The sequence below is a fragment of the Stegodyphus dumicola genome, chromosome 7 (assembly GCF_044657685.1).
Source record: "Stegodyphus dumicola isolate Sdum_Otavi_A_Nest chromosome 7, ASM4465768v1".
Taxonomy (NCBI): domain Eukaryota; kingdom Metazoa; phylum Arthropoda; class Arachnida; order Araneae; family Eresidae; genus Stegodyphus; species Stegodyphus dumicola.
This window is the reverse complement of record NC_140774.1, coordinates 49,221,094-49,243,323: the sequence shown is the minus strand read 5'-3', so window position 1 is coordinate 49,243,323 and position 22,230 is coordinate 49,221,094. Positions and strand designations below refer to the sequence as shown.

At 31.5% G+C, this 22,230-nt stretch overlaps 1 protein-coding gene across 2 annotated transcripts in view; it reads left to right on the top strand.

The window, feature by feature from the left end:
* Positions 1–21,458, top strand: part of LOC118184034 (nudC domain-containing protein 3) — a 42,451-nt gene extending 20,993 nt beyond the window's left edge. Inside the window, exons 6-9 of one of the 2 annotated variants that reach the window (XM_035353669.2) lie at positions 5,190–5,363; positions 9,014–9,202; positions 10,940–11,061; positions 21,319–21,458. In XM_035353669.2, coding sequence (XP_035209560.1) covers positions 5,190–5,363; positions 9,014–9,202; positions 10,940–11,050 — 474 coding nt within the window. In that variant the 3' untranslated portion in view covers positions 11,051–11,061; positions 21,319–21,458. Of the gene's footprint in view, positions 1–5,189; positions 5,364–9,013; positions 9,203–10,939; positions 11,062–11,211; positions 17,523–21,318 lie in introns of those variants that run through there. The other variant, XM_085820174.1, reaches the window with a different exon arrangement.
* The last annotated feature ends 772 nt before the right edge of the window (positions 21,459–22,230 follow it).

Below are 22,230 nucleotides of genomic sequence, written 5' to 3'. Positions count from 1 at the left end.
TTACAGCAACATTCAGTGCAGTGAAAAAAAAATACCATTGGCCACCTCCTTGTTATTCTGGCAATTGAATAATTGGCTGACATTTCATCTCCCATATCCACTGCTCCTTTAGTCACATTATAAAAACATGTAATTCCTGACGTTTTATTTTCTCCAATATCTATAGTATGATTGTTATATACTGTTGATATCATAAGAACAGTTTTTCCTTTTTTAGGAACATTAGGAATTAATGTTTTATCTTTTTCAAAACCAAAACAGTGTAGAAAATATTCCTAGTTTCATCTTCAGTTTCCAAAATGCAATCTTCATCGCTTACAAATATTTCTAATAAATCTCACAGGCATTGCATCTCCAATTCATAGGGAGTCATTCTTTTTACCATAATGCGGTTAGAAATTTTTAAGAATTTAATGTCAAGTACTTTAAAATCACTTGCGAGTAGAAATATTTTTTCATTAATACGCTTTCTGACTAAAAATTTAATTCTGAAATTTATTTCTAGAGCTGTTACGCTGTAGAAATAAATTTCAGAATTAAATATTTAGTCAGAAAAACACTTATGCGGACAGGCACGTGGGGTGTGTCATACCCCAGTTCCAACAAAATACCGATAAATCTTTTTCTGAAACACACAGGCAAAGAAAACGCGGTTCTGAAATTCAACCACAATTAGAAACTCAGCTACTGAATGCAGCACAGAATTTCAGTTTCACAAGTTAGGAATATCCCACTTTTATGTAGAGGTGGGGTATGATACACCCCACGCGCTTTCCCGCAGGTTAAAGGAAAAGAACGAAAACATGAAGAAATAAAAGACGGCAAAAGAAGCTTTTGATTCTCAAGCTTCTGAAGTGGAAGAAAGTGAAAATACAACTGTTAAGTTTGTCACAACTGATAGTGAAGTTACGAAGTTGCAGGCAATATGAGTTGAACCATCTGAAAGTGCATGTGATGCAGAGAGGGAAGAAGCTGATGTGCAGCGTAAGCAGTGTACTCTCATATTGCAGGAAAATTCATCCACTTCACAAACTGGGTGTGCGCCTCATAGTGCAGGTTTTGCAGACAAGGACTTTATTCTAAACCTGGATACTTCTGCTTGTAAAGGATTGGATTCTATTCATGAACCTGGTGTAAACATTCGAACTGGCTTTCAGGAAATAGAGGTAAATGAACATGTACTAGCTGCTGAAAATGCTGAGGAAAACTGTACACAGGATGCGAAAGAACAAACTATAGAGCGGTAAACAAAATGTCTCAGATCTTCCTGTGGATGAAAGGTCTGAATCTTCAGACTGTGATCTGCAAAACAGAAATGTATCTGAGAACTGCAGTGGAAAAGTATTTTACCTGGGTATAACTTCATGAAAAGACTGAGACTGAAATTCATTCTTAACTTTAATTTGTATAATTTAAAACTGTGATGTGTTTAATTTGTGTATGTAACTTGTACATAGTGTAAATATTTGTTTCTTTAGTTATGTTATCTGTATGTTTTAAAGCGATTTGATTGTATCAAATTTGGCTTCTGACCAAGGGTAGTACTGCCCGGGACGTGCAGTCCTTGGGAGGGGGCAGTGTTACAAAATGTACAGGCATGGTAAGATAGCTTTCCCACAAAGCAGGTTTAGGGTTGCCATAAAATGCCAAGGGAAGGCAGATTGACCACATTTGGCGAGAAATCGCCCATTTGACGACAAAATTGGCAATATACCATGGACGGTTGGAAAACCTTCTGGAACGAATTCTTACCGGTTTAGCCCAGAAAGTTCTCGAACACAAGCCAAAAGCTATATAAACCCTGCTGGCCTGCAGTCAATCAGAGTGCGAGATAGTGTGTCTCATCCAGTTAGTCCGTGCGGAGTCGATCGAGTTGACAGCCGGGCAGCAAGTGCTGAGTGGGTCGTCAAGTGCACCAAAGGAGTCTTAGTGTATTGCGGTTAGTGCATTGTCAAGAGAGCATGTTGAACTCCAGGAACGACTGAACCAAAGAGTCGGGAGCTTAGCTCTGTGTGTCGTCGAGTGCATCGCGATTTCTGGCATGGAGAGTCTCGAGAGTACGGGGAGTTCTGAGAGCGACTGAGCAGAGTCGGGAGCTGTACTCTGATGCTTTGCAGTGAAGCTATCTCTACCATTATTGCCTGACAGTGTGAAGGCTGTGTCGCTGATTGTGTCAGCGTGTGTGTAAGAGATCTTCGATGACTGTAAAAAGTGGCTTTGGAGCTGTCCTGATTAATATTGGCTAAATAAAGTGTGTTTCGATACTTCATCATCAAGTATCGTTGTTATTCACTGTAAATCCACATGAACCGTGTACGAACGTGAAGGAAGAAAATAACATAACAACTGGTGTCAGAAAAAAAAAAACGCAACAATATATTTACAGTAAGCAAATGAAAGAAATATAGATAAAAGCAGAATACTTATACATGAACTGCTTTTCGCTGTTTCAGATAGAAGTAAATAAACATAACTTTGTTAAACGAAACTGTGTTCTTATATGTTCATCAACAAAGTTCTTATATGTTCATCATTTAAATTACTTAATTATTGGCAAGCTTAAAGAAGGCTGTAGACATCTGGGATGGGTTGCTTTTGAGGAGACTGGTTTTGCTTTGTTACAGAAAAAGTAAATCATGAATTGTATATTACTCTTTCATTAAATACAATACATATTTTCAACCAATAATTTAAAAGGCATTATTTACTTAGAAGCAGATGTGCATCTGCAGGAACTATTTTTTGCAGCTTGCATGCATAGTATTTTTAAGCAAAAGTGTGACCATTGCTGATAAAAGAAATGGCTATATTTCCTGAGACCATCCTGCTTAATTGCTGTGTAGATATTAATTTGCAGTAATATTATAATTTATGGTTTAAGGTTATTAAATACAATATCTGTGTTCCGAGTTACAAAGACATTTTGTGATAAGTAAGTGGCTTGATTGTGCAGGAATTATTTCAGGTAGAAATAAATCTGTATAAATTCTTAAGCAAAAATATGAGTGGATTATTTGTTTACTCTGTTGTGATAAAGCTCCAGAAGGATATCAGCCTAAGGAAGAAAATACCTCTTCATGGAAGGTTTTTTGATAGAAACTTGTTTGTATTCATGTTTGCATTTTGTTATATCTGAAGAAAAGCACAAAAAGGGGGTTGAGAAAAACATGCACACAGCTCTTTTTTTTTTTTTTTTTTTTTTGATTTGATACTGAATCGAAATATAATTGTTCAGCAGTCTTATCCTCTTATCAGCTGAGTAAGAATTTTATTTTAATTTTTATTATATTGTAATTGTAATAAATGTAAGTGCAGTTGCATTGCAAATACAATTGTAGGTACAGTAATTGCAGTTTTAATTTGAAGTAATTTACAGTATATTATATTTACAGTACAAATGGAATTCCATTATAATTGAGTTATATCATGGTCATAGTTAAACTGTAGTTGCATAAAATTGCAATGCATTTACACAATAATTATATTAAATTTTAATTTGCAATTATGTTGTAATCATTTTCAATCACAGTGGCATTGTTACTAAATTTACTGTAATTGGAATTACATCACTTTGAATGTGATTCCAATTATATTATAATTTAATTAAATTTGAATTGATTATGTATTGTCTTTCAGTTTATGTTTTCAACTGTGCAAGTTAAAGTTTAGTAATTTTTTCATGATGTGAATTTTCACAAGTATCTAATAAATCTGAGAATTTTATTTTTTTTTTCCTTAGAATTTTCAGATGTCTATAATAATTGTTCAATTATTATTATTATTATTATTTTATATTTAAACAATTGGAAATCTGCCATTATTAGAATTTATATGAAAGTTAAATTAAGATACTACTACCTGAAAATGCTCATCAAAACCTTGAACTCTAATCTTCAAGATTTCAAGCTAGATTCCAAGCCCAATGAAAGTTTACAGCATTTTTGAAACGCACACATACATGCATACATGTGTCCCCCCTTCTCCCAAGAATCTATTTTTCTTAATTATTGTGGAATGGTCATCTGTTATTACTCACTACCAAAATAAATAAATAAATGTTGATGCTGAGTGATTGACATTTTTCTGATTTAAAAAAAGTGTTACAAGAGAGCAGGTATTGGCTTAAAATGAAACCCTTTCCTCATGTAATGATGTTGATAACATTTGCCAAGATGTTCTTAGTTTTTAAATCATAAGTGTCATTTTAAAAATGTATAATTCATTATTTATAATGCTTATTCATATCTTTATTATTATTATTATTATTATTTTTCAATGTGTGAAATTTTGACAAAACTTTTAAAGGGAAACTGTTATAATTTTGCATTATTGAAAGTTGATGATTTTCCACATAATTGGTTTGTGAATTTTGAGTGTTTTAATCCATGACAAAATGAAATTATTATTTTGTGCTTTTGAAATTGCTTTCTCCTTATATTTGCCAATTCTCAATTTGAATCTAAATGTATATTGGTATATGAGCTGTAACCATGTTGGTTTAGAATACAGTTTTTGAAATCAATACAAATGACTCCTTTAATAATGCATTTTGTATATTATACAAGGTTTTATATTTATTGATTGCCAATTCCCAATTTAGGTTTAGAATACAGTTTTTGAAAACAATACAAATGACTCCTTTAATAATGTATTTTATATATTATACAAGGTGTTATATTTATTGATTGCCATATGGTATCTTAAATTTTCTGGGGATATGTAATCAGAAGTAATTGTGTGTATGCTGTTTTTAGCTTTTCAAATCTAAATTCTTTTAAAGATTTTTGGTACTTTTCTGTTATTGAGACCAGATTCAGAAATGCATGTATTTATGCATGTGTGTATGTTTGTATGTACACACACGTTTAAATAATTTTGTAGGAGGAGGCTTAAAATATTTTAAATTTCTTTTTTTAAATTTTGTTCTTATTTGAATGATGTAAAAACTAAATATTTTGAATACTAAAAGTATGTTACCTTATGTTAACATTAAGAACTGAGGGAGAAATAAAGGGAGATATAATTTTTAGAGAAACTGTACTTTTGGTTTTTATAAATCAAATAAGTTGCATTTTAAAAATCAGAAAAATTCATAAACTTAATTTTGAATGTTTATTTTGATTATGATCGTGTAAAATGATGTAATTTTAAAGTCTTTAAATTTTCTGTGTACATTATTATATTTGTAGGTCCCTGCTAATGTAACATCTGCAAAGCAAGTGCATGTAAACATTCGACAAACAAGTTTAAGCACTGAAGCTCTGTCAAATAATGAATGGAATCAGCTGAAAGGTGGTGATTTGACGTGGAAGGTTAATGTTGAAGAATCAACATGGACTCTTGTACCTCGAGAACACATCCATGTAAGTACATTTTTATTGTTGTCAATAACTTAAATGATTAATATCCATCTAACCGTATAAGTGAACTGTGCTGTGGTGTACAGGTATCTACAGTCTGTTTATGATGAAGTAAAATTATTTTCATGGTTTGTGTATTGCCTGAAAACTTTAAAACATTGTAAGAAAACTCTGAAATGTGTCTACAAAGCATGTTTTTTGATATACTTGCAAAACTCATGAAAATTACTAGGAAATATTGCCTCGTTTGGAATTGAAGATATATAGCTGAGAAATTGGACATCAGTGTGTTTTGTGTAGTTTCTTTACTTTTAGTGCCTAGGTAAAAGACTGCTTGCATTAATTAAAGAAGGGAATTTAACACACACAGTTTTAAGTCATGCTCTTTATCTACATGGTTTCACCAAAAAATAAATCAAATCAAATTTTGACAGTACAGATTATATTGTTACATATGTATGGGTTTGTAATGGATTGAATGCATACAGAGCCAGTGATAGTCTGACAAAATTTATTTCCCAAAAGAAATGTTTCTCATTTTGGAATTTTTTATAAAAATACTCCTATAGCTCTTCTCAGTATGACAGAGCACAATCAGTAGTTACCACTTGAAACTATATAGTCGTATATAGTTTTCCCCAGGCTGCCGAGAAATTTTGAATACCTTCAATTTTTCAAAATTGTTGGAAGGCATATACAGTCACATAATGGGGTCAGTTACAATTACAGTTAGATATAGAGATCATACAGGGATCAAACCAAAATGTTGCTAAATGTTCACCAAGTTTGGTGACTTTTGGCAGTTTCTCACCAAATTGGGCAGCAAAATTAGTTACCTCAATGTTAAATGGACCTGTCCCTGTAATCTTATTTTTCCAGCAGAACTTCACATTCTCATGTCATTTCATGTTACAAGAGATATTGCAATTTTACACATAACTTCACTAAAACTATTTACATGTATACAAAATTCGTAACATTGCTCCCTTCCCAAGGCCTGTATGCCCCAGGCAGTACAATTTGTGGACAGAAAGCCATACTTACAACTGAAGGAAAATCAGCACAGTACTGAAATAATATTTTCAATAAATATTGTACAACAAATCAGATATTAAATCAATAAATAAAAGCATAACTTTACAAATTTATATACCCATAAGACCATGGTCTTAGTAAAACTATTTACATCTGTATAGGGACTACATGCAGTGGTCATAACCTGTTCTAATGAATGAGTTTAGGTGTATAATTTAATGACTTGCAGATGTGAACTGCAATTTCGTTCGTCCTGTTTATGACTGTGTAAGGACTGCCCCATGGTGATTGTAGTTTAGGAGAAAGTCTTTTCTGTCAAATCAGATTCCATAACCACACTTTAACACCTTTGTTTAATTGATGCCCTGTAGCTCTCATGTCATATTGGGTCTTCATTTTCTCCATTGCTAAGTTATGCATTCTCCAATAATTTCAATGTTAGGTTCTCATAGTTCAAAGACATAGATTGGAGAAGAACTACTGGTTTGTGCAACACAGGTCGTTGGAGTGCATGTGGCAATCACTTCACCTTTCCTAACGATTTTTGTTTTATTACTACTTATGTTGGCAACTGTCACCAGAATAACAGTCCTTGATAGGTGGATAAGTGCTGAGGCTAACAGTACTCTTTTCAGGATGTTACAGTTCTTAGGCTATTCTATTATGCAATATAAGAAATTTCTGTTTTCAGTTATGGGTAAAAACCAGGTAGTAAAAATTCTCTTCTTGCTGGTATTGTGATATCCTCTGAAGCCATTATATGGTGGACAGATTTAACTCCTTTATCTTTAAATCTGAACAGGGTTATGCCCTCAGAGGCAGAATGCACAATTTTATCCCTGGACATAGTTTGGAGGGTAACATAAGGGAATGTCCAGATGAGTTGACCTTCCAGTTGTTGAGCCAAATCTTTTCGGATGATTGTAATGCAGGCTTCTTTATTGATAGTCATATTGCAAGGAACTTCATTTATATGTCTCATTATGAAGTGTCCATTACTGCTACCACTCATTGCAGAAATCTGAAGCGCTTTAAAATGGGGCTCCACAGTATCTGGCAGCCTCCATTCCATGAGATGCCACTAATTTATTTTCCACATCCTCGATGGGTTTTTGAGCTTCCATGCATTGGGGTGTTCTACAGTTCCACTGTATATGGCCTTCAGCACTGCAGTTCCAGCACATTAGGGTCGCTTTGTTGCCACTTCTATTTCTCGTCAAGGCATTGACTTGATTTGTTAAATTTTCAGAAGAGCAGCCATTTGATCTACTGGCTCCTGGACTTCACTAGCTCTGACTGGGTGGTGGTCTCTGAGTTGCTTGCTGGGCTGCCTCAAATTTCATTATGTACACTAATGCACTTTTTAAATCCTTGACCTCTGTCATATGCAGGGCTTTCTGCATCTCAGTATCTGGATGCCTTTTTAAATCCTTGACCTCTGTCATTTGCAAGGCTTTCTGCATCTCAGAATCTGGATGAAGTATTGTAGGGACAAGATTTCTGTTTCTGATGAGCAGTCCAAAAAGGTGAGATGAGACAGCCTTTCAACATTCATGGCAAGCTCTTGGAGTGTTTCTGTTACCTTCTCTTGGTGAGATTTTAATTAAAGTTTGCTTTAAATTTTTAAACACTTCTTGCCAAACCACAGCTCCATTTAATTTTCATTTTTCTTGACTTGTGGAATCTTTTATTAAACTGACTTGATGGCCTTTTCCATCTTTTCTTGTCTCACTTCCATCTTTCTTGGAATGCAGTCACCAGCTGCCTTAGTTGCTCCTCTGTCGTTCCTGATATCGTCATTCTTTCCCTCTTCTGACACTGAGTGTTATGTGGCAATTATGGCCAATTTGGCAAGTTAGTTATTTACTTCAGTGTTAAATAGGCCTGCCCCTGTAGTCTTATTTTTTCTTCAGAGTTTTGTGTTTTTGAGGCATTTCATAAATACATTATACAAGAGGCCTACCCCTATAGTCTTATTTTTTCGGCAGAGCTTTGTGTTTTTGAGGCATTTCGTAATACATTATACAAGAGATACTACAATTTTGCATATACACAGAACATGTAACAATATTTATAATTATATGTATAAGCTAATAGTATTTTATGCTTAATCCTTTAATAATTCTTTTAATATTTTTGAAAACATAAAAACATGTTTATTTTTAGTTTTATTTAAGTTGATTTTTTTGGTGTGAGAATCAAATTTTAAAATGAATTTTTCCTGCACATTTGCAGAGTTAATTTTCTTGAAATTTTATATACATATTTATAAAGATAATACAATATTTAACCATAGTTTTTATAAAATTTGGTATGGACTTTTTAATTTAATGTTGAAATTATTTATTATGTATTTTTTGCACATATCTTCACTTAACAACAAAACTAATCATCTCAGGATTTTAGTCTTTACACCTGTGGATTTTTCTGATTGCTATATGTTCCAAATTTCTAACATTATTTACTGATTTTGGGCAGTTTTTTCAAAGTGATTAATTAACATCCTGTAAATGTAGTCACTTGTTATGAATTATATTTTTGTTTTGAATACATTTCCCCAATTATTTTAGTGCCAATGTTGTCTAAATTTCTATTCTTTCTGTTTTTTAAAAATTTAGATTTGCTTACAGAAGATTCAAGAGAGGTGGTGGGATTCACTGTTTGTTGGGGAACCTAAAATTGATTTAAAAACAATAGATCCATCGATCGCTTATGAAGATTTGGACCAAGATTCGCAAACCAAAATTGAGCAACTTATGTATAATGAACACCTAAAACGTTTAGGGAAGCCTACTATACAACAGAATGTATGTATATTATAAATACAGTCAAAAGTCGTTAATCCGAACTTGTCGGGACTTCGATACCGGATTATCGATTTTTCTGGATTGTAGATCATCAGTTTAAATCTGGTAAGATGGCATGCAGAAATTGTAAAATTAAAAATATGAAACCGTGATTTATGAAATAAAGAACAATTATAATCTAAAGGGTATCAAAATTTACAAAAAAAAAAAAAAAAAAAAAAAAAAAAAAAAAGCTTAATATTTGTTTGTTTACTTTATTAAACATTTCTTTCAATGTAAGTTGTTTAAGTTGCTTCGTTTTGTGTGATAATACTTTCTCTTTAATTCTATAAACATACATAATTTCTTGTTCAGTTACAAAGTTCCGCTGTTCAAGTCTTATAATTGCTGTGTCAAGAATACCGACTAATTTGTCAATCGAAATTTTTTCGTTTTCAATAACCTCTGTGTCACTTTCTTCACTATCGAAAGCGAATTATAATGATGAGGAATTTGATTTAAATTATATCAAAGACGGAGTACATCGAGATGAAATACTACATTTAGTAAGGAGTTATAAGCCAAATAAAATAAAAACATCTGCCCTGAAGATAAGGATAGTGCTGACAGATAAACTTCCAATTAATTGCGCGCTGCGGCGTCTCGCCCACCGCAGAGCAGCGTGAAATTGATAAACAGATTTCGGAATGGTTAGAGAAACAAAGAATATGCCTTTGTCCATTTTTTGCAGCAATTCCACTTTTTGTTTGATGGACATCGAAATATACTTTCGCTTTGTAGATCCTTTGGGAGCTCCAGCATCGGAAATTCTATTTGACATAATCGAAAGTTCAAGCTTACTTTTATAAAATTGCTCTAACAGTCTGCAAAAAATAATAAGCTGGATCCAATTAGAAGATTAAGGAACAACACAATCTGCAACTTTAACTGAAATAGATAATTAGATAATTTTATCCTAGCTTATACTGTCCGTTATACATTAAACGCACATGCGTAAACGTATTAAGTGTGTGTGCACACGCATATGCACAGCTGACGCATGCGCAAAAAGTTTGTAGCTTTGAGGTTCGGATTATAGATATATCCGGATTATGGCTGTCCGAATTAACGACTTTTGACTGTATATACAATTATTGTATTTTTGATGTTAAAAATATCTTTAGCAGTGCCTTTCCAAAATTTTTGTGCTGTTGTATTGTGCTACTATGCATTTATTATCAGTGTAACTTATTAAATGTTGCCATGACATGAAACATAAGATTTTATATTTATCGTCTACACAGCCTGAAGAGTAGGCAGATCCTAGCATTGTGTTTATTATTGTGAATTATTATGTGAATTTCTAAAATTTTTATCATTCAAATTAAAGAGTGCTTAACAAAAAAGAGTGATAAAATAATAAATGCATTTATTAATAATTTATATTTATGTACATTTTAATGATATCTCTGATTATTGTAATTTAAAATGTATAAAATTTGTAATGTATCTAGTTGATAATTTTTATGAACATTTGCAGAGTTATTTTAAATAATAAAAGTTTTTTTAGTAATATATATTATGCACCTCGATAGAGATTTTGTAAAGATATTTTTGTGATACGTATACACACATTTAATTTTTTTAAATCTGTTTCATTTGGAAGATCTAATTAAGTTACTTTGCCGTGCACTGCATATTATGTTTGGTAGCTGCTTCTGTTTCTGAGGTTTTTAAAATTCTTAATATATATTATAGAAATTCCAGACTATTTTAAAAGAAGCATGGAATCGAGATGGATCTCCTTTTAAAGGGCATCCCTATGATCCTGGACTTGTGAACATTCAAAATGCAGACAATATGATGTAATTCTATCCAAGGTGAATAGAGTTTTGATTTTTTGAAATTATAAACTGGCAAAATGCATTTTATACTGATTTGTAAGTATTTATGCATTAAATTTTATCAAGACAACACAATTAATATTTAATGTGCTACCATGCAAGATACTTCTCTTGATTTTTCAACAGATGAAAGGAAATATTAGGAATAGGTAACTTATGAAGTTGCTCATGCAAGTATTTGATGAATTAGAATAAAAAAGGTACAAGTTTAAAAAAGTTTTTTCAGTATGAAATCTAATGCAGAGTGAATGTGGAAATAGAGTACAATAAGAAAGTTGCATTATTCTTGACACAAATTGTTCATTTATATGGAGAAAGTTATTACAGTCAAAAGTCGTTAATCCGGACTCGTCGGGACTTCGGCGATTCCGGATTATCGATTTTTCCGGATTATAGATCATCAGTTAAAATCTGGTAAAATGGCATGCAGAAATTATAAAATTAAAAATATGAAACCGTAATTTATGAAATAAAGAACAATTATGATCTAAAGGGTATAAAATTTTACAAAAAAAAAAGAAGCTTAATATTTATTTGTTTACTTTATTAAACATTTCTTTCTATGTAAGTTGTTTAATTTGCTTCATTTTATGTGATAATACATTCTCTTTAATTCCATAAACAGACATAATTTCTTGTTCAGTTACAAAGTTCCGCTGTTCAAGTCCTATAATTGCTGTGTCGAGAATACCGACTAATTTGTCAATCGAAATTTTTTCGTTTTCAATAACCTCTGTCACTTTCTTCGCTATCGGAAGCGAATTATAATGACGAGGCATTTGATTTAAATCATATCAAAGACGGAGTACATTGAGAGGAAATACCACATTTAGTAAGCAATTATAAGCCAAATAAAATAAAAACATCTGCCCTTAAGATAAGGATAGTGTTGACAGATCAACTTCCAATTTATTGTGCTCCGCTCCGCGGCGTTAAAGATAAACAAAGTTTAGATAAACGAACGTTAAAGTTTAGATAAACAAAGGATATGCCTTTATCCATTTTTTGCAGCAATTCCACTTTTTGTTTAATGGACTCCGAAAGATACTTTCGCTTTGTATATCTTTTACATATTAGTAAATATATATCGGAAATTCTATTTGAAATAATCGAAAGTTCAAGCTTACTTTTATAAAATTGCTCTAACAGTCTGCAAAAAATAATAAGCCGGATCCAATTCGAAGATTAAGGAACAACGCAATCTGCAACATTAACTGAAATAGATAATTAGATAATTTTAGCTTAGCTTATCCCGTCCGTTATACATTAAACGCGCATTCGTAAACGTATTTTGCGCACGCGCACACGCAAATTCTCAGCCGTAAAGGTCTTATGCGCATGCGTCAACGTGACGCATGCGCAGAAAGTTTGTAGCTTTGAGGTCCGGATTATAGATCATTCCGGATTATGGGTGTCCGAATTAATGACTTTTGACTGTATTTAGTTATTAGTTAAAATAGTATTGTTATATGTCTAATATAAAATATAAATGTAACTAACATAAAGTCATTATTACATTTTCAACCACTGCTGTAATCTAAATTGATTACAATGGTAGATCAAAATGCATTGTATTGCCATAAATAGTTAAATGGTTATTGGAGTTTGAATGGTGTTCACCATTGGACTTGGGTTTGATTGCTAAAGTATGGGCTTTTGTAACTGTAATGTCTTTGCAGTACAGGAAACTTAAAATTGTTCAATGCTGAAGATTGGTGGCAGAAGAAGAGAGGAATTCCACTTCTTTTGGGTGTTTTAATTAACATTCATATAGAGCTAAGTAGATGGTCTTTAGGATTTTGTTTTAGTTACCAAATCTTAATTTGTCCTTTCACATTAGCACACATCCTTTTTCGTGCGATAGTTCATGCCATGTGACATAAAGGAACCAGAGTTGTCATCTGATATATACAGTTTTTATTCCTTATCCATGGTCCATACAGTTTTCCTTATCCGAGGGTTTTATATGCATGAATTGTATTCTTATCTTAATGAAATGATTCTAAACTCTTAAAGTCTAATGGCTGTATCTGGTTTGTCCTTGCCATTCAAATTGTTTAGTAAAATGTTGATCTAAAGGGTTGTGTGCAGTGATGTTGTAACATTGTGCTGTCCCATCATGTAGGAATAAAGGTAAAAAAATTAATAAAGTTTGTTGTAAAAGATATTTGTAGGAAGAAATTTGTCACTTAACATGGCCATATAACTGTCACATGTCACTGCGTTTTCAGAAGAAGAAAGGCCTCTAAACAAGAACAGTGCAAATTTTACACCTTAATGCCACAGTTTTTTTACACCTTTTTCAGTCTGTAATGCAGCAGTTGTGGATAATAAATAATTACAGTTTCAAACATGGCAATTTACAGATAGTGTAAATGCTGTTGTGGTTATTAAAATGCCCATTCAATTTTTTTCCTGCTTTTAATTAGACCAAAAATTAGTTTCAAGAAGTAGGCCATTTTCCCAAATTTGTCAGAAATTATTTTCCTTAACTGAAATCGCGCGTTTAGATCATCCTCAGTCATGTCAAATGCCAGGTAACGTTGATATATCTAAGTTGAAACATTTTAAACATTCTTTTCAGAAATCTTCTGAAAACGCCATATTTGTATATAACTCGCTAGAAAGACCTTTTCTAAATTTCCCTCAAATGCTGATTCTATAATTTATTTTATTTGGTTTTAATGAAGTTGGCTGTTCCTGCTGTTCATGGATCTCAGAGTAATCCTATTTCTTCCGAGTATTCGGTAAAACTGAATACAAAGTCACATTTTATTACTCAAAGTTTCTTGTAAATTGGTGCCAAGTCACTTCAGATCTTGAACTGATTCAGTTTCTTCAAACTGCTTGATGAGATTGAACATCATGACTTTTTTTACCCAGCGAAAGTCTTTTAAAAACTGGTGGGTTTTTACAGATCCTGGATTAATTCAGTATCATCAGACTGTTTAATGAAATTGAACACGATGTTACATTTCATCACCCAATGAAAATCCTTTGGAAATTTGTGTCCCTTACCCTAACGAAACTGTAATGATTCTCATTGGTTGCTGAATTGATTTATTTTCTTCAAACTTCTTGATGAAATAGAACACAATGTCACATTTTGTTATCCAATGAATTGTGCTGTGAAATGACTTGTCAACAGTCTATGGAAATTCTTTATTAACTGATATCAGGTCTTTTTCTTTTATCTTTTTTTTTAATTGTGGACTGCAAAGTGCTTGTTCAAGTTGAATGCTAAGTGATATGTTGTCATGACGCAAAAATCCTTCGCAAACTCATGGTATGTCTGTTTAGATTATAGACTGATTGTTTCTTCAAACTGCTTGATGAAAGTGAATTCATTGTCTTGATTTGTCATCTAGCAAAAGTACCAAAATAAGTGTTGGTCTATCTCTTGTGTTCAGTTTTTGTAATGATGTTTGTAATGGATATGACTTTTTCTTTCTATATAGTATATCAGCGTTTCATTGTCCAGTCAGTAATGTCCATTAGTTCTGATATAAATATAAGATAATTAAAATATAAGATGCAAGTATATTTGCAGCATATAAATCATGTTATAGTAAACATTGTACTGTTGCTTCATTAATTTCATGCCACTATGCACAAAATACTCAGATTTTCTCTGCCTGATCAAATAAGAAAGGAGTTTTAGTGCAGATGAATGTTTGGAGAGAATTTTTCACGTGTTGGTAGATAACTGCTTTTGTGTTTGACTGCCATTTTATCTGGAAGGTGAACATTATTGTTAATTTCAAAACATACTTTTAAAGGTGATTATAATAATTAAAGGTTCCTTTGTTAGAAACTTGAATTTGAGATTATGATGTAAGAGTAAAATTGTTCTTTTGCTTTTCAATTATTACCTGCCCTCTTCAGCCACTTGCTGAAGAAGTGAACAACATGCAGAAAGCATTCATATGACCAATGTTCTTTTGTTGTTTTGAAAGTAGCTATAAAAAGGAATGTAAGATTGATAGAGAAAACCTTTTGGGAGTACACTCGTATGTATCTTTCATGCAGTTATGTTCAGAAGGGTCTTAGGAACTTGCGAGTTAAATTTAAGTAGGAAAACGAAGAAAGGTGCTTGGGAGAATTTATGAGAATTCTTCCTACTCAGAAGTTGCTAATTCTACAAATAACACAGAAGTCAATTTATTTCCCTTTTAATAGATCAAGTCATTGTTATTGGAAGGAAATTAATTTAATTTGGAACTTGATACAGAATATATTTTACAATTCTTGAATTTCAAAGTCATTAACGTATTCTAAATGATTTTGGAAAATTTAAAAGTCAAACCACTTTTAAAGAAATTCAGGAATTTTACTGTAACATTGCAGAAAAACCCCTGATCATTCCAAATTTAAATGAAGGATTAAATTTCATTGAAGCTGGATGTTTGAAGATATTCATCCAGATGAACTATGAGTACCAAAGTTAAAAAAAAAATAAGTATCCTTTCCTCCTTGAAAAACTTTTAAAAGGAAAAGAGGAATGGTCCAGTTTCATTGTAGGATTTCTTAGTTTACAGTTTACATTACAAAAGGCCCATGTAATTTTGAATTTTGCTATTGTAGTATAATTTGTATATATTTGTGAATAATAACTATTTTTACTTCAAGTATAATTGAATATGATTTTTAGTTTCTTCATGAAAATTAAGTATCCAGCACAATACTCTTTATTTTATAGAACCCATAGGATAATTTATTGCTAGTTCTGTCATTGTTCTAGGCCTGTTAGTGCAATTTTGGAGTATTGCTCAATAGTGATTTTAATTACAATTACAGCTGGAAATATTGATCTACTTACCTTCAACTTTGAATTTTCTTCTCGTATATGAATTCTGTTTTAGAATATTGGTTTGAGGTTTCATCTGAAATGCATTCCATTTGATACAGTGAATATGTTATATGTTATTTTGTTGTTGAAAATTTGATTTTTTTTATAAAGAATGTTGTACATATTATTATGAATGTGTGTAAGTATGACATATGTTTCAGAATTTTATTAAAAAATTTTCTACGAGTAAGCACATAACCTTCTGAATTTTTACTAATGAAGAAGTATTATTGCTGTTAATTTGTGATAAAATGCTGTCCATTATAAATAGTTATTACTGTCAGTCAGTGATGTTAAAGATCTTTCATTTATGTTTAATGATATAAAAGTGCTCAGTGCAGCAGCCAGTCATTTTTTACACAATATTTAAGAGTATTTTATAAGAAGTAGTGTTAGTTTAATGAGTCTCAGCAGTAAAATCGGATTTTAATGTCCTATAATAAGTTAAGTACTAAACTACTAACTCTACTTTTTTGTCTACATTATCATTCACATCCAGAATAAAATCTATATATTTAATATATATTTAAACTTCTATATATTTAAATTTTTCTGAAATGAAGAGAAATATCAAATTACTTTTTTAGTAATTTGATATTTTTATTTTTTCTACTTATGCCATTCTGTGTCTGAAGAAGACATGTGAAAACTATTGCCTTAGCCTTTAAAATTGAATTTTTTTAGCTGACTTTTAATTTTTAAATCAGCTGTAAAGATTTAATTTTATGAGTTGGCAATAGTAAATGTTATTTTTATTTAAGAAGGAAAGTGAAATGTTTGTGCATGTTTTTATATTTAAAAACATTTTAATGGAGCTCTCCTTTGGTTCGTTTTGTGGTTTCTTTGTTTTTTCATTTGCATATTAAAAAGAATCAATTTTATGGCTTTTTTGGGGGGCAGGCAGGTTTTCTTTTTCTTTTCTTTCTTTCCTTTTTTCTTTTCTTTTTTTTAAATTTATATTTTTATGTAAACCTAAATTAAGGTTTCATTTGAAGGCTGGTAACCCTTTACAAGAATAGTTTGAACGATTAATGTTTTCATATAATGTAAATCATGTAATATCATGTAAATATGGATTAATGTTTCCATATTTACATGATTTTAATTTGTTCTGTTTGAAAGCTTGATTCTTAAGTGAAGCTTATGCCTAAATATGATCAAAGGGGTAATATTCAGTGTAGATTCTTTTGTTAAATTTTTCTTTAAGATCTATTAAATTTCTAAAATTGCTGCTTTCTATAATGTATAGCAAAATATCTTTTCATGCTTAAGCTGTCATTTTTTTGATAATCGCTACACAGTATAATGATATCATATACAGTGCTGAAGTATTTGCTCTAAAATGCTAAATCTGCAAGCTAGAATATTTGTTTATATTTCATTATTATAAAATATTATTAGCCATCAGATATTGAAGATGATACATTTTTAAAAATATAAGTTAAACATGTAATAGAATACTAATTCAGAAATCAAACAACAAAAATCAGTGTTATATTTTCAAATTTTCACAGGACTAGTTTTGATGGTTTTACCGAACCAGCATCATCAGTGGCAAAAGCGCAAATGAACGAGATAGGATATAATGATCAGATAAGATAAGAAGGCCTGGACAGAAAATAAGCCAGTGGCGCCATCTGTTGATGAAACTAGAACTAAAACATAATTTCTTTAAAGGCCGAAGACAAAGATGGATTGGAATTAGAATCGTTAACTAGAACAAAAAGATTTTTTTGAATGTGAAATGCCTCTAGAAAATCCAGTTCTCCAATGGAAGATGTTTTTTGAATAATTTTGGCAGCAGAAAAATTGAAACTGTGATTTTCGGACCAACAAATGTTGGGCAACAGAAGACTTCCGTGTTTCCTTTTTTCTAACATATGCCTCATGTTCCTTGATGCGAAACTTTAAGTTATTATCTTTAAGTTACTTTAAGTTATTCTTTTAGTGTGGCCAATGTAAATTAAACGACACTGGCAAGGAATCCTATAAATACCCCAGTAATTCATATCCGGAATGGGGTCCTTGAGTATAGAAGTTGGAATTTTATTGATGGGAGAATAAACAACCCGAAAGTTAAATTTCTGCAAAATATGTGCAACTTTATATCTAATTGATGGAAAGAAGGGAATGACAACAGAATTTTTATAATCTCCTAAAATAAGAGTGTGGCTTTTAGTGTGTTCAGATGAGAATTTTTTAACTGCTTGATTAATAATGTTGGGTGAAAAGCCCCTGTCAATAGCTATTGCTTTTAAATAATTTAGTTCTTCATCAAGGGCTAATTTGGAGGAGCAAACTTGAAGAGCACGGAAAACATAGGAATAAAATGAAGCTAACTTTTGTTTAATCAGATGACATGATTTAAAGTGGGGTGGAAGGCAAACCGATGAAGGTTTACGGTAAACTGTAGTACTGAAGTTGGATGTGTTACGTGTGACCAGAATGTCGAGAAACGGAAGAGAATTACAAGTCTCAAGTTCAAAAGTGAACTGAATAGCAGGACCAATAGAATTCATTATTGAAGTAACTTTATTTAAATCATCTTTATTACCTTCAAACAGGGTAAAAGTATCATCTACATAGCGAAACCATACCGGGAAGTTTAAAGTTTCAAACAATTTTGATCCATAATAATGCATGTAGATATCAGCCAGGATGGGACTGAGGGGGCTTCCCATGGCTAATCCCTCAGTTTGCTTGTAATATTTAATTTTGGAAAACAAAATGTGTTTATTTCAAACAGTGTTAAGTGAGAGAAATTAGCTCATCAATTTCGATGCAAGAGAAATGAAATTCACGAAGTCTGGTTTCTAGACATCTTAATGCACCCTCCACTGAAACATTGGTGAATAATGATTTTACATCAAAAGAAACCATGAGTAAATTTCTAGGAGAAATGTTTTCAACCTTTTTTACAAACTCTATTGAATTTTTTATGGTGTAAATATTATTGTCTAGTAGAGTTGCAAATCTAAAAACTAAATATTCAGCTAATGGATACGAGGCAGTACCTAAATTTGATACAATAGGACGGAAAGGAATACCATTTTTATCAATTTTGGGAAGAGCGTATAATCTGGCACAATTCGCAACAGATGGGATAAGCGAATGTTTTAAGTTGCTTGAAATGATTTGTGAAGATTTGATCGCAGGTTTTATTTTTGAGAGGTCCAAAGGTGAAGGATCTTTAAAGATCAAATCCCTCCGATCCCTAAAGATAAATTCTCCTTCAAAATTAAAAAAATCCTTCAAAAAAGGTTAAAAACATTTCTCCTAGAAATTTACTCATGGTTTCTTTTGATGTAAAATCATTATTCACCAATGTTCCAATCGAGGGTGCATTAAGATATCTAAAAACCAGACTTCGCAAATTTCATTTCTCTTGCATCGAAATTGATGAACTAATTTCTTTAACTCAACTCAGTTTGAAACAAACACATTTTGTTTTCCAAAATAAATATTACAAACAAACTGAGGGATTAGCCATGGGAAGCCCCCTTAGTCCCATCCTGGTTGATATCTACATGCATTATTATGAATCAAAATTGTTTGAAACTTTAAACTTCCCAGTATGGTTATGCTATGTAAATGATACTTTACCCTGTTTGAAGGTAGTAAAGATGATTTAAATAAAGTTTTTTCAATAATGAATTTTACTGGTTCTGCTATTCAGTTCACTTTTGAACTTGAGACTTGTAATTCTCTTCCGTTTCTCGACATTCTGGTCACACGTAACGCATCCAACTTCTGTACTGCGGTTTACCGTAAACTTTCGTCGGTTTACCTTCCACCACACATTAAATCATGTCATCCGACTAAACAAAAGTTAGCTTCATTTTATACCTATTTTTTCCGTGCTCTTCAATTTTGCTCCTCCAAACTATCCCTTGATGAAGAATTAAATTATTTAAAAGCAATAGCTGTTGACAGGGGCTTTTCACGCAACCTTATTAATCAAGAAGTTAAGAAATTCTTATCTCAACACACTAAAAGGCATACTCTTGTTTTAGGAGATTATAAAAATTCTGTTGTCATTCCCTTCTTTCCATCAATTAGCTATAAAGTTGCACATATTTTGCAGAAATTTAACTTTCGGGTCATTTATTCTCCCATCAATAAAATTCCGGGTTCCATACCCAAGGACCCCATTCCGGATATGAATTCCTGGGGTATTTATAGGATTCCTTGCCAATGTCGTTTAATTTACATTGGCCAAACTAAGAGAATAAAGTTAACTTAAAGATAATAACTTAAAGTTTCGCATCAAGGAACATGAGGCATATGTTAGAAAAAAGGAAACACAGAAGTCTTCTGTTGCCCAACATTGTTGGTCCGAAAATCACACTTTTAATTTTTCTGCTGCCAAAATTATTCAAAAAACATCTTCCATTGGAGAACTGGATTTTCTAGAGGCATTTCACATTCAAAAAGTCTTTCTGTTCTAGTTAAAGATCTGAATTCCAATCCCTCTTTGCCTTCGGCCTTTAAAGAAATTATGTTTTAGTTCTAGTTTCATCAACAGATGGCGCCCACTAGCTTATTTTCTGTCCAAGCTTTCTTATCTTATCTGATCATTATATCCAATCTCGTTCATTTGCACTTTTACATCTGACGATTATGGTTCAGTAAAAAACCATCGAAACTAGTCCTGTGAGAATATAATGCTGATTTTTGTTGTTTGACTTCTGAATTAGTATTTGTTCGGCGTGTTATTGTGTCTTAATTATGTAATAGAATATTTTAGAGGGAACTGAAGAGCCACATATAACAACACACTTAAATGCAAATAAAAATTTATAGCAGAAAATTTGAATGTGTTATAATGAAATTTCGTTTACTTTTCCATTTTCAATTTTTAAATAGGTTATCAATGATCCTAAAACATGGAATTTAACAACTCATATTTCAGACTATTGGATAATCATACAGTTTTTAAGTAAAGAAACTCTGGTTTTGTTGCTTCTCTTGTAATAGTGTTCTTCATATGTAAATGATGGTTTGATGTAATTTGAAATTGTAAGGTTAATGATAATTTATTATCACTTTCTGTTTTAAGTTTTTCTATCTAGTATATATAAATTAACATTGCTTATTTCATTTTTTTGCTGTTTGCTTTTTTTCATTTTAATTTCATAATTACAAAAAATTTCATTTTATTTTATGTTGTGCATTTAATTTGTATCTATATAATTTTTATTTGAAATTATAATTCAATAAAATTTTCACTAAATTCACAAGTTTCTTTGTGAACAGTCCAGCTGAAGATGATTTTTATTAGAGTTGTACGAAGTTTATAAAAAAAACTGTTTTCAGAACCTAGCATTCAGTAAACTTGAAATGTCTTTGTTATTCTAGATACTGATAAATTGTTCTTTTTTTAGATGGATGCATAAATTGCCAAATTCTTCTTGAAAGTATGATATCTCATTTTAATGTTTATGCTTTGTACATTTGTTATGCAAATTTGTATTGTAAATAAGATTTTAAATTTGTAATATTTAATAAAGATCTGATGTTATAATTTCAGGTTTTTTATTACATGTAGTTTATTAGTGACAGAATATTATATAATAACTTCATACTGCTGATGTGCAGTAATAACTATACAAGGGAAATTTTACACTTACATTTTAGAAAAGGTATCAAGTATTCCTCTCACAGTGAAAAAGAGTTGCACAAACTTTTATATATGTATAATAATAAGGTAAATAAATAAAAAATGCCTCTAACATCTTCAAGTGGGTAATCCCCCTAAAATCCCCAAATTAGAAGTAATGGAAAGTTTTAGGGTATTGTTGAAAGTAAGATTTTCAGTGAAAAAAAAAAAAAGAGCCTAAACCTTGACTCAGCTGAAGAGGATTTAACCTTTATTGTTAAATTGATTGAAAGTCAATTTCTAAGGAAACTGTATGAGCATGAATGAGAAAAGTCAAAGCAAGTGTTCATGAGATAGGTAACAAAAGAAGCAATTTAAATGGGCACATTAAAAAAGAGCTAATTGAGTAACATTCTGCTTTATTCCAGAAAAGAAATATTATATTCTCAGATACATGCATATGTGGGAAAATGGGAGATCAAAATCGCTTCCTCATGAATTGTTAACTAACAAGTAAATGTCATCTAAAGCTCCGAGAAACCAATATCTACAAATATATCAACTGTGCAATAAACATTAAACAATTAAGAAAAAAATACAGATGATTATCAATTACTGCTCAAGTAGAAGAGATAAAATATATGCACCAAACTAAATACAGCTGTATCATATATTCACAAACAGAGTCCATAGGCTA